This window comes from Adiantum capillus-veneris, chromosome 22, assembly GCF_014529385.1.
Source record: "Adiantum capillus-veneris isolate H3 chromosome 22, ASM1452938v2, whole genome shotgun sequence".
NCBI lineage: Eukaryota > Viridiplantae > Streptophyta > Polypodiopsida > Polypodiales > Pteridaceae > Adiantum > Adiantum capillus-veneris.
Genome location: NC_140952.1, coordinates 79,023,544 through 79,045,596, shown reverse-complemented (window position 1 = coordinate 79,045,596; position 22,053 = coordinate 79,023,544). Strand labels below are relative to the sequence as shown.

The 22,053-nt window shown below is 44.7% G+C and overlaps 1 protein-coding gene across 5 annotated transcripts in view; it reads right to left on the bottom strand.

Moving 5' to 3' along the window:
* LOC147429646 (uncharacterized) overlaps positions 1-22,053 on the bottom strand; it is a 29,825-nt gene that overhangs the window by 1,673 nt on the left and 6,099 nt on the right. For 2 of the 5 annotated variants that reach the window (XM_086495902.1, XM_086495905.1), the window contains exons 2-5: positions 1,004-1,740; positions 616-902; positions 213-526; positions 51-130 (exon numbers count right to left, since the gene is read on the bottom strand). In XM_086495902.1, the coding sequence (XP_086352028.1) occupies positions 371-526; positions 616-902; positions 1,004-1,583 (1,023 nt within the window). In that variant the 5' untranslated portion in view covers positions 1,584-1,740 and the 3' untranslated portion in view covers positions 51-130; positions 213-370. The remainder of the gene's footprint in view (positions 1-50; positions 131-212; positions 527-615; positions 903-1,003; positions 1,741-22,053) is intronic. The other 3 variants (XM_086495904.1, XM_086495903.1, XM_086495907.1) reach the window with 2 other exon arrangements.

Below are 22,053 nucleotides of genomic sequence, written 5' to 3'. Positions count from 1 at the left end.
TAGTTGAAATTATTGAAAAAGGTGTAGTTGAGTGGAGTCTTGTGGTGTACCTTACTAGTTCTCGTAGTTTGAAAATAGTGTCCCTGACTTTGTTATCTCGACATATATACATACTCATCGGCAGAATGAACTACAATGTAAACCAGAAAAAAGGAAAGTGAGTGATAGTCATATACACAAACTATAGATAGAATAGGGAGTATAAAGATTACCTGAAGCATCTTGTGTCAATCATGGGACTTCAACCCATACAATTGAACCCTTTCACCCTTCTTCGCTTTTGTGAAAGCTCCCTTTAGCGACCTCATGTATCATGTTGGTGTGCGAATAGAGGCAATGATACCCTTCACCTTGTCTAATTATTCTTTTGCTAGCATCCATAGTGATTTAGGAAGCACAATATTTCCATTTGGGACACGCCGTGAGTAGCAGAGGTGGAGATACATTTTAAAAGCCTCAAATCATCCCTCGCACCCGAAGAGTCCTTCTTGCCAATAATGTGGTCCCATAGTATTTGGGCTACATTCTTAAATATGCGCATGGGATTCAAGAGGTGTTGTATTTTTAAGTCCTTTCAATATGGAAGCCTTAAAAATATGAAATACCTTGACATACCTTTTGGTGGAGGACACGGAGCCAAATTGTTGTTGTGGTGTTTCTCCCAAATGGTTGCCCAATCTGTATTCGGATTGTTGTTGTGGTGCTCCTCCCAAATGGTTGCCCAATCTGTATCGTGAGCTTTAGAGGAGTCTTCCCATTTTCTAGAGCCTTGTGCTTGTTATGCCCTTGGAGTAAGAAACGATGGTTGTTTGAATAGATTACCTTGCGCAAGGAATCGGGCCTCTCCGTCACCAATGATAGTCCGCAAGTAGAACATGCATTGTGTCCCGATGTGGACAACCCTGCATACATATCATACGGTTAGAGAGATGAGTGAACTAAAGTGAGCTAAAGGGAGAGAGAGAGAGAAAGAGGGAAAGAGAGATAGAGGAAAGGGGGTTACCAAAAATCTCTCCAAACCCAGGATAGTCGTGCATAGTCCACATAAGGATTCCCCTCACTTGGACCTCTCTCCCCCCCTTTGCAAGTGAGACATCGACAACAGGAATGCCTCTCCATAACTCCTCCAACTCCTCAATGAGGGGCTCGAAGTAAATGCCAATATTTGACACTTTGTACTTCCTTGACACAATCAATGAAAGAAGTATATTGCCCTTCTTGGTTGTCTTCCATGGTGGAATATTGTAGTTGATGATCACCACAGGCCAAGTGCTCCATGAAGTAGACTTAGTGCCGAAGGGGTTGACACTATCACTTGCTAACCCAAACCTCAAGTGTCGAGGCTCCAACCCAAACTCTGGGCATTGAGTTTCGATGTGCCTCCATGCAGGTGAATCGACAGGGACATGCATCATTCCATCATTTAAGCTATGGTTTGAGTGGCAGGCGAGAAGCTCCACAATAGACCTGCTTTTAAACATATGCTGGATGCGAAGAATTAATGAAAAATGTCTCAATACCTTGTGGGGTAGGTGTATCCCGCTCACTCCTGTCTTGTATCGTGCCTCCCACACACAGGACATGAGGTAGCATGTGCCTGCTCATTGCGGTATAGCATGCAATTGTTTGACGCACGCATGGATGCGCTCATACTCCATTCCAAGTGCAGCGACATACGATCTAACTCGTCGATGATCTGGAGGCATGTGGTGATCTTCTGGCACCATTTTTCCCATCAAACTACAACAAACATGCATATCAGTATAATTCCTAGAAGATAACACCATAAAGAGAGAGGGAGAGAGTATATAAAATCCACATTCCATACTTACAGAAGTAGTGCATTGACACTTGCATTACTCCAACCGAATTTTTCTTGCAAGTCGAGTACTTCCAACGATGCTCGGAGCACCGAGTACCGTGCACCGTTGTAAAGAGCTGTTCGGACACTCGTCATCAATCTATCCTCCGTTTTGGCAACCCGTTTAGTGAAGGGCTGACAATCCTCCTCGCACACGTTGCACTCATGAGCTAGTAACTCATCACACATGTCGAACATGTGTTCATCCTCTACCTCAAAGTGCAATGAAGACGCCATAAGAGCTGCCAACGTAGAGCCAACGGGAGGATCACCATGCGGTGCACCCAAATCCCTCTGTTGCTCTTGCCTCTGCCGTTTGGCCTTGGGTGTCGATGCACCACTACCGAACACAGACCAATGGGGCACCTCCTCAAGTGATGGGTGAGTTGCGCTATCATCTCTCCGAGCGCTTTTACGAAGATTTCAAAGCCCTTCGTTCTCCACGTGCTTCAAAGAAATGCGCCTCAAGCAAGGATTGTCCTTTTACGCTAATAAACGCGATAATAGATGCGATAATACCGGCGGTAAAAATAGACGCCTAAAAAAAAAAAAAGTAGAGTATGCCATGTTTTTGCAGCATACCCTACGTTCTTGCTCTCCGCCATCACTCCCAAGCTTCCCCCCCTCCCCTCCCCTCCCCCACCCCCCATATCTCTACCCTCTCTCTCCTTCAACAAGCCTTCCCCCCCCCCCCTCGCCCTACCTCTCCCTTCCCCCTCTCTCCTTCTCCAAGCTTCTCAAGTTTCATCGAAGAGGGTTTCATCCAAGTTTTGGCAAGGGAGAGGTAGGGGGGGGGGCGAGGGGGGGAAGCTTGGGAGATAAGGAGAGAGATAGGGAGATAGGAAAGAAAAAGAGAAAGAGGGTGTTATGTCCCGCTACAGGAGAGAGGATCTAGCCCAGATGCCGTCGGGATGGGCGTCCAGTGTACGGGTGGACGTAGTGTAAACACGGCCAGTGTGGCCGGCCATTATTATAAAAGGGAGGCCAAGGTCTCATTTACAGTTATCAAACCCACTGGTAGAGTGCAAGTGGTTAGCCCGCGAGGCTAGGAGTGCGCGAGGTCACCTCGAAGAGGTGAGGCCGGGTGGTATGGGACGCTCGGTCTTACAGGTGCACGTCTACGTCCTGTAAGTGGTTAGCCCGCAACGCTAGGAGTGCGCGAGGTCACCTCAAGAGGTGAGGCCGGGTGGTATGGGACGCTCGGTCTTACAGGTGCACGTCTACGTCCTCAGACGCTGGCCCCAGCACGGGGGAGCTGCCGGATGGTGGATATGGTCGGGTGGTTCGTCCGACGCGCATTTGTAGGCGTTCCGTGTGGCCGGGAGATCCTATCTCCTCTTTCGTTTCATGGTATCAGAGCCGCCTTGGCTGCACGAAGGACTGTGTGCACACCTACAGACTGATTTAAGTCGGATAATTACCATTTCATGCAATTTTTAATGAACTAACCGTTTACTCGATTTTTTTCTTCTCATGAGCATGTTTGCAGGTGAAATTTGATGTGCTTTTTGCTGATTTTTGATAAAATTCAGCGATTCGACAGGCGAGAATGCTTAAAAATGGAGTTTTTCAATGAATTCTATTGAATTTTGACAGGAATTGGTGGATTGCCTATTAAATTGTTGGTTTTAGATAAAAACTCAGCATACTGTATCCTTTTGAATTATCTCTCTCTGTGAGTCCCTCTGTGCAAAGCAGAGAGAGAGAGAGAGAGAGAGAGAACTACCTCTCTCTGTGAGCGCCTGCAGAGGATGCGTGGAGCTTGCTTGCTTTCCAGCGTGGATTTTTTCCCAAGCGTTGGCTCTAGGGTGGAGCCTCTGGCGTGTGCTGGGTACGCATACCCACAAGCGTGGAAGGGGGCGATATTTTTTCTCCATGCGTCACTTGCAGCAGATGGGCGCTCGTTTTCTTTTCCAGCCAACGTTGGGAGTTTTTTTTACGCTGCTCGTTGAGTTTTTTTTAACGCCATATGTGAGTTGTCCTTTTAATTATCAAGTGGCCTTCTTTTTTAAAAAAATGGCCAGGACTTTTTAAAGTATAGTTTGAAACCTTTGTTTTATTAAAAACGCACTTACAGAGAGTTGTAGAGCTTACAGAAACCTCCCATTTGCTTCTCCTTCTCCTCTCCAGAGCCTACTCTCTCTCATCTGCTCGCGCTCCCGCACTCTCGCCATCACCTGCTCGCGTTCCGACGCTCACGCTAACGTGTAGAGCTCTTCAAACTTCGACTTTTCACAATCGAAAAGTGCAGAAAAGGCTTAGTTTTGCGTGAATTTTCTAGTTTTTCACGCACTTCACTATGGATTCCTCCAGCTCATATGTGCAGCGTGACGACGCGCCAGGTAATATCCAAATTCCATTCACGCATGCTCTCTACGCATGGATTACAAGCACTTTCCAGAGTTTCGACCAACGTGTTACCGCTCTGGAAAACACGAATGTTCAGATGAACCTTCGCTTGGCCTCTCTCAAAGGGGTCGTACAGGGGCTCAGTTCCCGACTTTCTACTCTCAAAAATATGGCTCAATCGACGACTGCCCGTATTTCCGAGGGCGAAACCCATCTCTAGCATTTGCGGACGCAGATTGCTGATTTTGGGCGTTCACAAGGTGGTCCCACTGCCACAATTCCGTATAAAACTACAAATTTCTCAGGTGAAGAGGAGTGTACGGAATTGGTTGTAAATAACTGGATCCACTAGTGGACCACATACTTTGATCTCCATGGGGAGCATGATGAACGGAGGATTCAGACGATTCCTCTTGATCTGTGCAGTAAGGCGCTTACCTGGTGGCGTGACATGACAGAAAATCCTACGACTGTTGGAATTAGGGTTGCAGAGAAACACACACAGCTTGGAGAAGACGAAGCAAGCTCAAGGCACACAATAGAGAGTGTGTTACATAGTGTGCAATGGAAAGATAGATAGCCCTAGAGTGATGGGCGTATATACAATGCACGGGGAAAAAAACCTCCTAAAGATGGAAAAAATGCCCCAGCGGTCCTAGTGTGTTCACACACATCACTACCACATGTATATGGTAACAAATCCCCCCTGGAGTGATGCGGTGAACGAGAGCTGGCACATGAGTAAAGGGAAGTGCCATGCCCTGAGGACAGGATCAGTCCACAAAGGGGAGTAAGACCAAAGCTTTGCGGAAAGCTTCAAGCTTCTCACGAGACAATGCCTTTGTGAAAAGATCTGCAAGGTTGTCCTGTGTTGGCACATAAGCCAAGCTGATCTCTCATGCTGAGAGCCTCTCCCTGACATAGTGGTAATGCAAGACCTCAATGTGCTTTGTGCGAGCATGAAAAACTGGGTTCCTCGCAACTACCAATGCACTCTGACTGTCAGTGTAGATAGTGTTGACAGTGTCCTGCCCAACACCCAAATCAGCCATAAGGCGTCTGAGCCATACACACTCAATCGTAGCTGTGAAGACTGCCCTGTACTCAGCCTCACAACTCGAAGTGGCCACAGTAGGTTGCTTCTTGCTCAACCATGATATACATGAACTGCCAAGCATGAAACAAAAACCACTTGTGGACACTCGCGTGTCAAAACAACCAGCCCAATCTGAGTCCGAAAAAGCATGTAAGTCTGGCGGCAATGATCCCCCCTTGGGATAAAACAAGCCAAGATGTAAAGTGCCAGTAAGGTAGCGAAAAATCCTCTTGACTGCCTGCCAATGCTTAGACCCTGGGCTATGCATAAATCTACTGACCTGTGAGACTGCAAACTGAATATCTGGCCTCGTATTGCATACATAAATGAGGCAGCCAACAGCAATTTGGTAAAGAGTGACATCAGCAGGATCACCAGCATCATGTAGACTCAACTTCAAACCTGTTTCCATGGGAGTGGCAATAGGTTTGCAATCCTCAAGTCCAAACTTACATAGCAAAGTCTCTATGTAACGTTTCTGACACAAGGCAATACCACCATCACACTGCTTAAATTGTATACCCAATTAATGATGCAACAATCCCAAATCTTTCATCTTGAAATTTGCATTCAAATCAGCCTTAAATTCAACAATATGTCTCTCATTTGGTCCAATGATCAGCAAATCATCAACATAAAGAACCACAATGAGAAGTACATCACCCTCACGCTTTACATACAACGTGCTTTCTATTGGACTGTTACGAAAGCCTTGTTTGACCAAATGAGTGTCATCTTTCTCATACCAAGCACGAGGAGATTTCTTCAACCCATACAAAGCCTTGTTACATTTGCACACTTTGTCCTCTTGTCCTTTTATGACAAAACCGCGAGGCTGCGTTACATAAACTTCCTCAAATATGTCACCATTCAAGAAAGCAGTAACAATGTCTGATTGATGAACATCCCAACCAAAATGAGCTGCCAATGCACATAGAAAATGTACAGTAGTCATACGACAAGTGGGAGCAAAAGTCTCTTCATAGTCTATGCCTTTTTGCTGTGCATAACCTTTTGGAACAAGTCGAGCCTTATGGAGATCGATCTCACCATCCGGCTTGCGTTTCAACTTGTAAACCCACTTCGTACCAATGGCCTTTTTGCCAGGAGGCAAATCACATAAAGTCCATGTGTCATTTTCTATAAGTGCATCATATTTTGATTGCATGGCAGCCATCCAATTTTCTGAATTTTGTGCTTCATCAAAAGTCAGAGGCTCCTCAACATCATGTAAGCTAGACACAGCCAAAGCATAACAATCGGATGCATAAGATGCATGGCGAGAGCCTCAACGAGTACAGATAGACAAAGGTGCATCCAATTTACTGTCACGCAAGGTGTGCACCAGCCATTTTGGCATACCTCTAGCTTGCTCATTTTCAGCCCTTTCCTCATCAAGTACATCATGTAGATCTACATTAGAAATAGGCTGATCTAGAACATTTTCAGAAACCCCCATAGGCTGTACATTTGCCTCATTGGAACTTACATTCGTATTTCCACCACTAAAAAGAGGCAACAAAGTGTCATAAATGTCCTGTGAGCTTACATTACTGTCTCTAGTACATGACAGCAAGGGCTGAACAGAATCTTCCACAAACACTACATCCCGTGAAACCAGAATACGTTTTGCTTGCGGATGATACAACCTGTGACCTTTGCTTTCAGCACTATAACCAACAAAAATACATTTGACAGCCTTATCATCCAATTTTCTGTGCTGCACTTGTGGCACCAAAGCATATGCCAAACAGCCAAAAACATGCATGTGCTCAATAGAAGGCTTTCTATCGTGCCATGCTTCATATGGAGTAATAGACTGCAAAGCTTTCGTAGGACACCTGTTAAGTACATAAGTGGCACACATGATGGACTCAAGCCAAAAAGAATGCGAAAAAGCTTGACTTTTGACCATACATCGTGCCATTTCCGTCAGTGACCTGTTTTTCCTCTCAGCAACACCATTTTGCTGGGGTGTATAAGGCACTATACATTGGTGTTTTATCCCACGACTAGCCAGAAATGCATTAAATTAATGAGACATATACTCCCCCCCCCTCGATCGGAACGGAGGGTGCCCATAGTACATTTCGAGACATTTTCAACCATAGCCAGAAATTGTTTGAAGCACATAAAAACTTCGGACTTCGCTTTAAGCGTAAATACCCATGCATGCCTGGAGTAATCATCAATGAAAGTCACGAAGTACAAGTAATTTCCCAACGACGGAGTTTGCATGGGCCCACAAACATCACTATGCACAAGCTGGAACCTGCATGTGGCCCGAACTGAACCATCCTTTGGAAATTTAGAACGCTGCATCTTACCCAAAATATAGTCTTCACAAACAAGTTTGACAACTGCGTCAAGAGGCGGCAAAGAAGCAACCATATCAGATTTCTGCAAATGAAGCAAACTGGCAAAATTCAAATGATCAAAATGTGCATGCCAAAGTTTTGTATCTGAAATAGCCCTTGAATCTACAACAGCATTTGCAAAATTTTGTCCACACTTGTCATACAAAGTGAGCTTATACAGCCCACGGCACAAAAGCCCAAATGCAACAATTTCATCACCAAAACTGAGATCATGAACTCTACATCTGTCATCCACAAATTTGACTACAAGTCTAAGTCTAGCAAGTGCGGATAGAGACAAGAGATTCTTCTTGATCCCAGGTACATAAAGTGCATCAACAAGTGTGAAGGAACTGCCATTAGCAGCAGTGAGCACAATCTTTCCCAATCCCTGAACTGGATAAGAGGCGTTGTTGGCACAAGTGACTGAATTCGCATGAGGGACAGACTCGAGAGAGGTAAACAATTCACGACGTGAGGTAATGTGCTTTGTAGCACCACTGTCAAAATACCACACATGTAAATCTGCAGCAACTGTACATCTGTCATCCACAAATTTGACTACAAGTCTAAGTCTAGCAAGTGCGGATACAGACAAGAGATTCTTCTTGATCCCAGGTACATAAAGTGCATCAACAAGTGTGAAGGAATTTCCATTAGCAGCAGTGAGCACAATCTCTCCAACTTCTTGAACTGGATAAGAGGCGTTGTTGGCACAAGTGACTGAATTCCCATGAGGGACAGACTGGAGAGAGGTAAACTATTTACGATGTGAGGTAATGTGCTTTGTAGCACCACTATCGAAATACCACACATGTGAATCTGCAGCAACTGACAAGCATGCATCATGGACAGCAGGATTGTAAGTGCACTCTGCGCTAAAAGCCCATTCTGCATCAACATTAGCATTACAGTCTCCTTTCACAGAAGACTCAACAATGGCTGCATTTGTAGTGGAACCATCATTTGCAGTGGAACCACCCTCTTTCTTCTTAGCCTCTTTGGCCTTCAACTTAGGACACGAATTGATCAAGTGATCATTGGCTTTACAATAATGGCAACGCATCTTCTTTTTGCCCTTATCACCAGAATTGCCAGACGGAGTGCTGCCAGCAGAAGCATTAGGAACAGAATTTTTGCCACTCGCAGCAGAACCATAAGAAGTGGCTGCATTATTGTTACCACCCTTTCTTTGAGAAGCAATAAAAGCCTGTTCAACTGCACGCTACCTAGTCCTATTTTTTCTAGAAAGTGACTCTTGCAACAGCAATGTGCATAATGCATCAAACTTGACAACTTCAGGAAAAGTCTGGTAGGAATCTGGTAAGGCATCAAGAACAGTCTGCACAAGGGAACTGTCTGAAATGACTTCACCTGCAGAAATAAGCTGCTCATTGAAAGTGTCCATATCATCTTCCTCATGCATAATCTTCGACTCCAGCTCTTTACGCAGCAAAGCAATTTTAGCCTCATTGTGGCTTGCATAAAGACCTGCTAAAATATCCCAAGCTTGTTTTGCAGAGTTTGCAGAACAGATGTGAGGAACAATGGTGCGCTTCACAGAAAACGCAATCAATGCATGAGCCTGCGCATCCTTAACATCCCAACGAGCTTGTTATTCCGTAGGCAAAACAACTCTAACAGCTGCAATCCTTGCAGCAAGACCTGCAACATCCTCAACATCGCCTACATCCTCAGAACCAAGACGTACATCAATGCCCTGCACAATGTTACAGACACCCTTTGACACAAGAACATGTTGCATCATATAAGCCCACATAGGGTAGTTGTCCCCATCCAACCTGTCCTCAATAGCAAACATCTTGAACACATCTGTGTTGTTGTTGTCAGCCATGGTAAATGTTGCACCTGATGTGAAAACTGCCCGAAAATAGGAGAAACGGAGCGGGAACAACCTGTGCTATATAGCACAAACCGTAGAAGACTATAAGGCACCTGTTATGCAGAAAACGTCACTGACAGAAATTCTGCACAAAATGACGAAATAGCCTGTACAGTACTGCCTGTAGTGGAAACGGAGGCCGAAATGAGCCCAAATCAAAATTCTGAGCAGACCAAGCTCTTTGAGCTCACCCAAAATATTTGTCGACCTGCGAACGCTCGCCAAAGCTCACTGAAATCGGAGAAAGTGAGCAGGCGTGTGCTGGAGCAGCTGGCGACTAAGCCCGGGAGGACGTGACCTGCTCTAATACCAATTGTTGGAGAAGACGAAGGAAGCTCAAGGCACACAATAGAGAGTGTGTTACTTAGGGTGCAATGGAAAGATAGATAGCCCTAGAGTGATGGGCGTATATACAATGCACGGGGGAAAAAACCTCCTAAAGATGGAAAAAATGCCCCGGCGGTCCTAGTGTGTTCACACACATCACTACCACATGTATATGGTAACAACGACGTGGGCTAATTTTTGTGTGAAATTCAAGAGGGATTTCACCAAAATGGACCCTTTGAAAGCCTATGCTAAACTACAGACTCTTTCGATGAAAACCCTGTCTTTTGATAAATATACGACAGCTTTCAAAGAGGCGCTCACCTTCTACAAGGTGGATTCTACGCACGCCGTGCACATGTACTTGCTGGAGTTACATGAAGATTACCGTTCGGCCTTGATCAAGGACAAAGCCCCGACTGATGTCGAGGATACACTGGCAAAGGCCAGGACGTTCCATTTAATATATGGAGCGAATTATGAGAAGAAAAGAACTGCAGACCATCAATCCGGTGAGTGTGCTTCGAGGAAGCAAACCCGATTCCAGCATAAGTCCAAATCACCGCCGAGATCTTCTCAGGAGAAGAAGAAAGCCAGGAATGCTTCAGTTTGTTGATGCAGTGAAGAAGGGAGATTGCTTTGGATGTGGCCAGACGGGTCACCAAATCAAGGATTGCCCTAAGAAGAAAAAGACGCAGAAACCGCACGACCGTCCTTCGGTTCAGATTCACGAGATCTCAGGTAACTCTGATGTTGTTCAAGTTGAAATCCATCATTTAGCGCACAGTTCATGCACTAATTGTACTTTTAGCACCAAAGTGTTTGGTAAGCACGATCTTCTCCGTTTCCCCAGGAAGATCAATGGTCACGACGTGACCGTACTCCTTGATAATGGAAGCTCACACAATTTTGTGGATACAAAATTGATGCAGAAACTGAACCCGCGGACGCAGGACAGTGACCATGAGTATTGCGTAAAGATGGCTCGTGGCATGGACACGGATGTTTGGAATCAAATGGTTCCAGACTTGTAGCTCGAGCTGGCTGATTACAAAGAGAACCTGGACTTCCACATCATGCGCCTGGATAGAGCAGATGTTATTTAAGGAATTCCATGGTTTTATGATAAACAAGACTCATTGTATATAGACTATATACATCACTCTCTTGTTTTTGTTAAGCTGAACATGCCTCATGTATCTGTGTCGCTTTGTAATCAGAAGTCTGTAAATAATGGTTTTGCAATACCAGTTGTTACTGCTTTGGAAATGTATAAAGAAATAAAGTCTTCTGATGTTGACTTTTATCAATGTGTACCATCTGCTTGGTTTGATTCATTAGTGCTTGGTACTTCTATCACTCAATTTCATAAAAATGTTTCATGTTCTTCTGTTGAACTTGGGGATTCCGACGAATCCAACCTTATCCGAGAAATCATGACTGATTTCAAGGATGTTTTACCTGATGATCTACCTCCTAGCTTGCCGCCTTTGAGAGGAGTAGATCATGGCATTGAGTTGGTGACTGGTAGTCAGCCCTTCTCAAAGCAACCCTATCGGTTTAGTAAAACCGAGAAGCACGAGATTCAGCGGGCGGCAGCTGAAGGATTATCTCGACAGGGGTTTTTTTTGCCTAGAAAATCCCCGTGGGGAGCGCCAGTGCTACTTTCTCGAAAGAAGGATAACACTATGCGCTTCTGCGTGGATTAAAAGGGGTTGAATAAACTCACTGTCAAGAACAAGTATCCGCTCCCGTGCATGAATGATCTGATAGATCGGCTCCATAGAGCGTTGTATTTTATGAAGATAGACCTGCGATCAGGCTATCATCATCCATTGGAAATCCCATATGCCAAGTGGCAGAGTATTTCCATGGACTTCATCATTGGTTTGCCTAATACTAGTCGGGGCAATGACGCTATTTGGGTTGTGGTCGATAGACTCACAAAAATGGCAAAGTTTATGTTGGGGTATAAAGCCCAATGTGGTCGCCCAGGTAAGTGGGCGGGCCGCCAGGTATGTACACATATTCTTTTGTAAAAACCTAATAACAACTCACTATGCTCTACACATTACGGTAGAGCGAGTTCACCATATCGTCGTGCTCTTCTTCTCGCACTCTCTCTCGCGTCGCACTTCCGCTCGTACTCCTTCAACTGGTATCAGAGCTCAGATCGAGGCTCGAGGCAGCACTGCAGGAGCCTAGAGTCACCAACTCAGATTGGAGTGAAATTCGACAGGCGAAGATATGGCCCCAAAATTTCGTTCTGAATTTCATTCTGAGGTCATCTCGGCCACCGTTCGGCTTCGACAAAGGTCTGCGCAGGCCATTTTCGACTACGTGGTCTCGATGGGTGCATATCCGACTTTGCAAATTTGGGGTTTTCGGCCTACGACTGCACGTGCTGAGGATATCGACACTCCCAGAGTGCTGATTTGTGGTTGTCTACACATCGAAGGACGGCTCACAGTTCTTGGAGGCGTGTCACATACGACACGGGCGCATCTACACAGACTGTAGGCGACATCCACTAGTTCATCAGGTAGCTTGTGTTTGCTGCTTGATATTCCAAATTTCATCCTGACATTGCAAGTACTTCCACATGGGATGTATTTTTAGAGATGATGTATGTCTGTTGAGGGTTTGTTGGCTGTGTATCACACAGCAAACAACTACCGCAGCGGTTACAGCATACAGTGGGAAATTTGTGGATGTATGACTTTGTGGGAAGTCTATGTATTGTCAGATTTACTGCAGCCTTTGTTGAGGGTCGAGTGAGGTTTTATTGAGCTGGGGGATTCTCGAATGTTGAGATCCTTTCGCTGATACAGGTCTTGGAGCGATCCCTCGAGCACCCTTAGATAGGCAGCTAGGATGTATTGACTGTGAGTTAGACAGTTGGGATTGCATCTTTGCTTTACTGCCGTTGAGGCATTGTTGCAGTCTATGCTTACAGGACAGTGACATGACAGTGAGAGACAGTACAGGTGCAGGACAGGTTTACCCGCAGCTTACAGTGTCAGAGAGACAGTGTTTTTTGAGCTGTTTTTTGGTCTGTTTTTAGTACACCAGAGCCATTTTACAAAGGAGACTCTGCCAAAATTTCTGCAGAATCTGAAGCTTTCTTGGTTCATTTGACAGGTTGATATTGGTTCAGAGGTCAGTTTACAGGGGAAACTCTGCCGAATTTTTCCCAGAAAAGTAAACTATTGTGAAGCGTAGCTATGGCTGGATCACAAGACACTGCTCTTTACAATATCAAGAAGGTGGATGGAACCAATTTCCCATTGTGGAAGAAGTAGATTTGGCACGTGTTGGTACAAAAGAAGTAGATAAAACCTATAAAGCTCAAGGGGATAAAACCAGAAGATATGGACGAAGATGAATGGAACAAAATGGATGAATTGGCACTTTCTACCATTATGCTGACTTTGGCAGAAAGCGTTTACTTCAATGTAGCAGACGAGATGTCGGCTTATCAAGCATGGATAAAGCTGAGTGATCTTTATGAGAAGCAGACTGCAGCTTCACAGGTATACTGGCTTAAGAAGCTTGTTGACTTGAAGATGAAAGAAGGGACCCCTATGTCCAATCATCTGAATGAATTCAACACCATCTACAGTCAGTTGTCAGCTCAAGGTGTCAAGTTTGATGAACCTGTTAGAGCTATGTTCCTGTTGATTACATTGCTGGAAAGTTGGGACACTTTTCGCACAGCTTTGAGTAATTCTGCACCTCCAGATGGTTTGAACATAGCAGGTGTAGAAGGAAGTCTGCTTACTGAAGAAACCAATAGAAAGACAATGGACAAAGGCAAAGGAACAGCCTTAGTTGTCAGGGGAAGGACCAAAGAAAAGTACAAAGGTGGAAAGAGGAATCAGTCTCGTAGCAAGTCCCGCAGTGCTAAAGGCAAGAGTGACATAGAATGCTACCATTATGGCAATAAGGGTCACATGAAAAGAGACTGAAGAGAATGGAAAGCAGAAAAAGGCAAAGAGAAAGCTGAAGACCATGGTGAGAAGAACAAGTCCTCAGTGAAGATTCAAGAAATAAATGTGACAAACACTGTTGCAGAGGATGACAGTCTAGTGTCAGGAGACATCTACTTCTTGAAGAATACAATGGACTCAGCTCTTCTTACAGCATCTGATGGAAATGCACTGAGTGACTGGATTATAGACTCAGGGGCATCACTTCATGTGTCTCCAAACAAGGAGTGGTTTACCTCTTATGTGACCACTAAAGATCATGTTCGGCTAGGCAATGGGCAGACATGTGAGATCTTAGGTGTTGGAGATGTTCAATTGAAGTTTCAGAATGGCTCTTCTTTCACGCTGAAGAATGTGAGACATGTTCCCGCAATTACAAAGAGCTTGATCAGCACAGGTTTACTTGATGATGCTGGCTACGTCACCACTTTTGGACAGAACATGTGGAAGATATCCAAGGGTTCTATGACAGTAGCACATGGAGTAAAGTCTGGAGGACTTTACATGATTTATGTATCAAATGTCTCTAAAAATGTAATCAATGTAACCGAGCAGTCGAGCGTTTCTTTGTGGCATAGCCGGTTAGGACATATGTCCAAGAAGGGAATGGAAATCTTGTCTCATTCTGGTTATTTGCCTAGCTTTTCATTTAATGATTTTGAATTCTGTGAACATTGTCTGTATGGTAAGCAAACACAGCAGCCACATAAGCATAGAAGCAGTAGAAGAGATACACAGTTGGCACTTGTTCATAGTGATTTGTGTGGACCTACGCCTAACCTATCTCTAGGGGGAGCTTCTTACTTTATGACATTTATAGATGATTACTCGAGGAAAGTATGGGTTTACTTTCTCAAGCACAAGGATGAAGCGTTTAGTGTTTTCAAAACGTTTGTGACACTTGTGGAGAATTAGAGTGGCAAGAAGCTTAAATGCTTACGCACTCACAATGGTGGAAAGTATGTTTCAAAGGCCTTTCAGGACTTTTGTGAGTCAAAAGGTATAAAACGTGAACTTACTGCTCCTTACAATCCTCCTCAAAATGGTGTTGCTGAGAGGATGAATAGGACCATACAAGAGAAGGTCAGAAGTATGTTGTCTAATGCACAACTGCCAAATGGGTTTTGGACTGAAGCTGTATCAACAGCTTTTCATCTTGTAAATAGATCTCCTAGCAAGGTTTTGCAGAAGGATTCAGTGCCAGAGATGGTATGGTCAGGCAAGGTGCCCTCATACAAGCATCTCAGAGTCTTTGGCTGTGAGGCATATACTCACGTTGCAAAGGAGTTTAGGAACAAACTTGAGCCAAAGAGTAGAAAGTGCATCTTTCTAGGCTATGGTAATTCTGGTGAGATGGGGTACAGACTTTGGGATCCCGAATCTAGAAAGGTTGTCCGTAGCAATGATGTTCACTTTAATGAATCCAAATATCATTCTAAACTAGAGAGGGTTGAGGAGATTAGAAGAGTTTTCTTCCAAGAAGATGGACCTGCACGTGCAAAACAAAATGTCAGGGCTCAAGAGAAGCAAGGACAGGATAGAGTGGAACCACAGGTTGTGGCTGAGCCTGAGCCACCTATTGTGCGTAGATCTGGACGTATCACGCGACCTCCTGATAGGTTTGTTCCATCTATGAACTATGTCATGTTGACTGATTGCAATGAGCCTTCATGTTACAAGGAAGCAGTGCAAATGAAGGACTCCAGGAATTGGAAATTGGCCATGCAATCAGAGATGACATCTCTGCATAAAAACCAGACATGGAAGCTAGTTAAATTACCACGGGGCAAAAAGGCTCTACCCTGTAAATGGGTTTACAGGTATAAGATCACCGCTCATGATAGTCAGCCAAAGTACAAAGCAAAGCTTGTTGCCAAGGGCTTTAAGCAAGAACAAGGCATTGACTTTGAGGAAGTCTTCTCTTCGGTGGTCAAGATGACTACATTGAGATGCTTTCTTGCATTGGTTGCCATATTAGATTTGGTGTTGCACCAAACGGATGTCAAGACAGCGTTCTTGCATGGTGATTTAGATGTGGAAATTTACATGCAGCAGCCAGAAGGGTTTGTTGAGAAAGGTAAGGAATATTGGGTATGCCAGTTGTTAAAGAGTCTTTATGGATTAAAACAATCACCGAGGGCATGGTACCATAAATTCCACAAGTTTATGCTTTCTCAAGGCTACAAATGTAGTGAGTTCGATCACAGTCTATATACAAACAAGGCTAAGGATGGCAGTTGGCTGATCCTTATTTTGTATGTGGATGACATGTGGATTGCTGGCAAGCACTTGGAAGAAATTTCAGCTTTGAAGTCAAAGATGGCAAAATCGTTTGACATGAAAGACATGGGTGAGGCAAGTCATATACTTGGTATGCGCATTAAGAGAGACAGATCAAAGAAGTTGATTTGGTTATCTCAAATAGAGTATATTGACAAGGTTTTGCAACGTTTCAATATGGAGAAGGGAAAGGCATTGAGTGTTCCATTGCCACCATATGTGAAACTTAGCAAACAAGATTGTCTTGTGTCTGAGGAAGAAAAGGCTGAAATGGATAAGATTCCATATGCGTTTGCAGTGGGTAGTTTGATGTATGCAATGATTGTTACTCGCCCAGACATTGCATTTGCAGTGGGAGTAGTAAGTCGATACATGTCAAACCCAGGCAAGAAACATTGGGAGGCAGTGAAAGGAATATTGAGATACCTGAAAGCTACAAAGAGTATGCGTTTATGCTATGGGATTCAGGAGCTAAGTGTAAAGGGTTTTACAGACTCAGATTATGCAGGTGACTTAGACAGCCGAAGGTCTACGTCAGGGTATGTCTTTACATTGGCTGGTGGAGCAGTATCATGGCGTTCTAGATTACAAGATTGTGTTACTCAGTCTACTACAGAGGCTGAATATGTTGCAGCATCGGAGGCATGCAAAGAATCAATTTGGCTTAATCGACTAGTAACAGATTTGGGAATCAAAGAAGAGATGCCTGTGTTATATTGTGATAGTCAAAGTGCTATACAATTGGCTCGCAATCCAGTTTATCACTCAAAGACAAAGCATGTGGATGTGAAGTATCATTTCATCAGGGAAATGCTCGAGGATAAGCAACTTCAGCTTGTCAAAGTTCACACCACAGAAAATCCTGCTGATCTACTTACAAAAGCACTTCCCTCAGAGAGATTTGCGCATTTTTGCAAGCAGTTAGGTGTAGGGTAGTACATCACTTCTCTACATCTCTTGTATATTAGCTTGTATAGTAGCTTCTCTCACACTTAAAGTACCACATTGGACTTTAAGTGGGAGGTTGTTGGGGTATAAAGCCCAATGTGGTCGCCCAGGTAAGTGGGCGGGCCACCAGGTATGTACACATATTCTTTTGTAAAAACCTAATAAGAACTCACTATGCTCTACACATTACGGTAGAGCGAGTTCACCATATCGTCGTGCTCTTCTTCTCGCAGTCTCTCTCGCGTCGCACTTCCGCTCGTACTCCTTCAGTTTATACCAACGAAGTCGACAGTAAAAAGCCATGAGTTTACGGTTTTATTTGTCGATCAGCTTTATAAGCTGTATGGTCTCCCAGAGGACATCGTCAGTGATCGAGATACTAAGTTCACTGGCCGATTTTAGCGAGATGTGTTCGCTCATCTTTAGACGAAGTTGAGTATGTCGTCTTCTGACCATCCTGAGTCCGACGGATAAACTGAGAGGATGAATCAGATCTTAGAGGACATGTTGAGAGCCTATGTCTCTCACAGGCAATCTGATTGGGAAAGGTATCTTCCACAGTTAGAGTTTTCCTATAATAGTAGCAAGCATTCCGCTACTGGATTTAGCCCATTCATGCTGATCTATGGACTCGAGCCTAAATCGCCGATTGATATTGGCTTAGAGAAAGTCAAGGACCGCCAAGCTCGTGATTTCCTGTATGACATGCAGGAAATGCTCGAATTGGCTAAGGATAGTATACGAACGGCTTGTGACCGAGTCACTACTTATGCTAATCAAAAGAGATCTCCAAGGACTCTAGATGTGGGACAATGGGTCTATCTGAAGATACCCAAGGATTCCAAGACTATGCGAACAGGAAAGCATTATAAGCTTTCAGCTAGATATTGTGGTCCGTTCTTGATCACAAAGAAAATTGGCCAAGTTGCTTACAAACTGGCTCTTCCTTCAGATGTTAGTGTACATCCAATGTTTCATGTCAGCCGCCTTAAAGTGAAATTGGGCAAAGCTGATGTTGTCATGTCTATCGAGGAAAATGTATGGCAAGATATGCAAACTGAGTACATTCCTCGAGAAACAGAAGCAGTTTTGGATCATCGTACCCGTCATTCTCGCCAAAAGGCTTATGAAGAGTACTTAATTAAATGGAAGGGTCAATCTAAAAGGTTTGCTACTTGGGAACCTGTTAGAGCTTTGAAGGCTCAGTATCCCCACTTCATTGATGAGGACATCAATGGTTTTTAAGGGGGGAAGTATGTTATGTCCCGCTCACAGGAGAGGGATCTAGCCCAGATGCCGTCGGAATAGGCGTCCAGTGTCCGGGCGGACGTAGTGTGACCACGGCCAGTGTGGCTGACCATTATTATAAAAGGGAGGCCAAGGCCTCATTTACAGTTATCGACCCCACTGGCAGAGTGCCAATGGTTAGCCCGTGAGGCTAGGAGTGCGCGAGGTCACCTCGAGGAGGTGAGGCCGGGTGGTATGGGACGCTCGGTCTTACAGGTGCACGCCTACGTCCTCGGACGGTGGCCCTAGCACGGGGGAGCTGTCGGATGGTGGCTATGGTCGGGTGGTTCGTCCGACACGCATCTATAGGCGGCCCGTGTGGCCGGGAGATCCTATCCCGTCTTTCGTTTCAGAGGGATAGATAGAGAGATCTCATATAGAAAAGAGAAAGAGAAAGAGGGATAGGAAAGAAAGAGAGAGAAAGAGATAGAGAAAGAGGGAGAGAGGGATAGAGAGAGAGAAAGAGATAGACAGATAGAGAAAGAGAAAGAGATAGAGAGAGAGGGAAAGAGGGAGAGAGATAGAGAGAGAGAGAGAGAGAGAGAGAAAGAGAAAGAGGGAGAGAAAGAGAGAGAGAGAGAGAGAGAGAGAGAGAGAGAGAGAGGAGAGAGAGAGAGAGAGAGAGAGAGAGAGAGAGAGAGAGAGAGAGAGAGAGAGAGAGGGATAGAGGGGAGAGAAAGAGAAAGAGAAAGAGAAAGAGATAGAGAGGGAGGGAGAGAGTAAATAGAGAGAGGAAAAGAGGGAGAGAGATAGAGAGAGAGAGAGAGAGTAAATAGAGAGAGGGTAAGAGGGAGAGAGAGAGAGAGAGAGAGAGAGAGAGGAGTGAGGGAGAGAGGGAGAGAGAGAGAGAGAGAGAGAGAGAGAGAGAGAGGGAATAGAGAGAGATAGGGAAAGAGAGAAAGATATGGAGACAGGGAAAGAGGGAGAGAGGAAAATTGAGCTCCAAAGGGATACCTGAGCAAATAGCACCAAGATTACCTTCAAGGCCAAGACGCTTTGTTGAACGAAGTGCTTGCTTTACATGGAGGCGCACACATGACTCTGGGATGAAGCTTTCGCTTCGTAGTTCAATTGCACGACCAAGGAGGGGAGAGCGAGAGGGATAGCGAGAGAGAGGAAAATTGGGCTCCAATGGGATACCTAAGCAAACAGCACCAAGATTACCTTCAAGGCGAGGACGCTTTGTTGAACGAAGTGCTTGCTTTACATGGAGATGCATACATGACTTTGGGTTGGAGCTTCCGCTTCGTAGTTCAATTGCCCGACCAATAAGGAGAGAGAGAGAGAGAGAGAGAGAGAGAGAGAGAGAGAGAGAGAGAGAGGGATAGGGAGAGAGAAGAAAATTGGGCTCCAAAGGGATACCTGAGCAAACAGCACGAAGATTACCTTCAAGGAGAGGACGCTTTGTTGAACGAAGTGCTTGCTTTACATAGAAGCGCAGACATGACTCTGGGATGGAGCTTCTGCTTCGTAGTTCAACTGCACGACCAAGAAGGGGAGAGCGAGAGAGATAGGGGGAGAGAGGAAAATTGGGCTCAAAGAGATACCTGAGCAAACAGCACCAAGATTACCGTCAAGGTGAGGACGCTTTGTTGAACAAAGTGCTTGCTTTACATGGAGGCGCAGACATGACTCTGGGATGGAGCTTCCGCTTTGTAGTTCAACTGCACGACCAAGAAGGGGAGAGCGAGAGGGATAGAGAGAGAGAGAGAGAGAGAGAGAGAGAGAGAGAGAGAGAGACTCAGTGAGAGAAATAGAATTACTTATTGCATTACATTAGAATTGTAATGTTACGATCAATTGATCACTTAGACGTTGAATCTAGGTGCAGCCAACACAAAACGATGGCTACATTTACAACCTTAACACATATATGTGTGTACATATATATTTGTTTAATTTATTCATGTATGTAGGCACTAAGTACGGGAGCATAGCACCCGAAGGTTAGACGCTTCCTCTTGGGTGTAGTCCTTTTTTAATCATGATGTTGCGGTCATTGATCCACTCATGCATGGATTACCGCAATGTACCTTTGGTTTTACCACGGTTGAGACTACGATGAGTGCTAAAGAGGTGCAGTTGACCTTTGGCACTACTAGCCTTTGCTTAGGTCTACTAGTATGTATATGTATCTACGTGTTTGTGTGCTAATATATATATCCTCTGGGAGAGAATTGTAATGTTACGATCAATTGATCACTTGTACATTGAATCTAGGTGCAGCCAACACAAAACGATGGCTACATTTACAACCATAACATATATATTTGTGTACATATAAATTTATTTATGCATGTATGTAGGCACTAAGAATGGGAGCATAGCATCCAAAGGTTAGACGCTTCCTCTTGGGTATAGTTATCTTTTAATCGTAGCATTGCGGTCATTGATCCACTCATGCATGAATTACCCCAATGTACCTTTGGTTTTACCACGATTGAAACTGCAATGATATCTAAAGAGGTGCAGTTGACCTTTGGCACTATTAGCCTCTACTTAGGTCTACTAGTATATATATGTATCTACGTGTTTGTGTGCTAATATGCTTGTATACGTATTTATAGATGAGTGAGTAGGGTAGAAAGCTTACTCTTATATTGCTCTTTGTAATGTAGATGTCAAACGAGAGACTAACTAGTGAGGAGCAACCAGTTGGCTCTTCTTTTGGTTGGTTCACATCTCAGGTGGGCTCCCACCCAGGGTGGACATCGCCTCCAGTGGACTCGAGTTTTGAGTCGGTGAGAACAAGAAAAGAAATAAATAATGTTTCTATGTAGTTAACCCTAAACCATGAGTGTCACGATGTTTTTTTTTATTATTTGTAGGTATGGCCATCCTACACCTATCCTTCTCAGATTCCTCCACTGGTCGTTGATCTTGACTTACAGCGGGCTATCTCTTTATGGGAGCAGTATCTCCATTCGACGAAGGATTTTTTTGACTGCTACACTCCATAGCAGCTTGCGACCTACAGTATTTCTTCGCAGACTACACCATGGGGAGTCAAGGAGGGACTCCTTACCTACAGAGCCTCACACCGACGGCACCTCCCTCTACTCTCCCTTCCTATCGTCCTACTCCCCTTGCATCGCAGGGTCCTACTCCCATGACATAACAGGGTCCTACGCCACTCCATTTCACTCCGGCTTCGCCAAAACATCGTCGACGGACTTCCTCTGGCAGTGTGCGTCGACGCTCGTCTCAGGGCAGCAAGCACCGTGAGAGAAGAAGCGGCGACGGATCTTGTGGTTTTGCATGTTCTGATAGTGGTGGGAAAACGGAGTCCCCACTTTCAAAGCGTGCCGCCCCTGACGCAGAGGACGAGGATACTAACGCACCCGTGCGGACGCTACTACAAGGTTAACTATCGCGAGGAGGTGGATTTCGACACAGCACAGAGCAGGGTATTTTAACACCATCTACAATTTCTTATATATTCAACGTATAAGAATTGTTTTATAAAATTTAGAAACCAATTGCCCGATCATGCACGGTACGTTGAGGACGCTCTGATAGCTAGATTTCCAAACGCCACCAATCAACGTTTTTCACAACAATGATTGGAGGGCTACATAAAGATATTTCTAAAAAACAAGCAGTCTAATGTGCAGCATGCAACAGCCAACCAGGTCAGAGATCCAGACAGGAGTTAC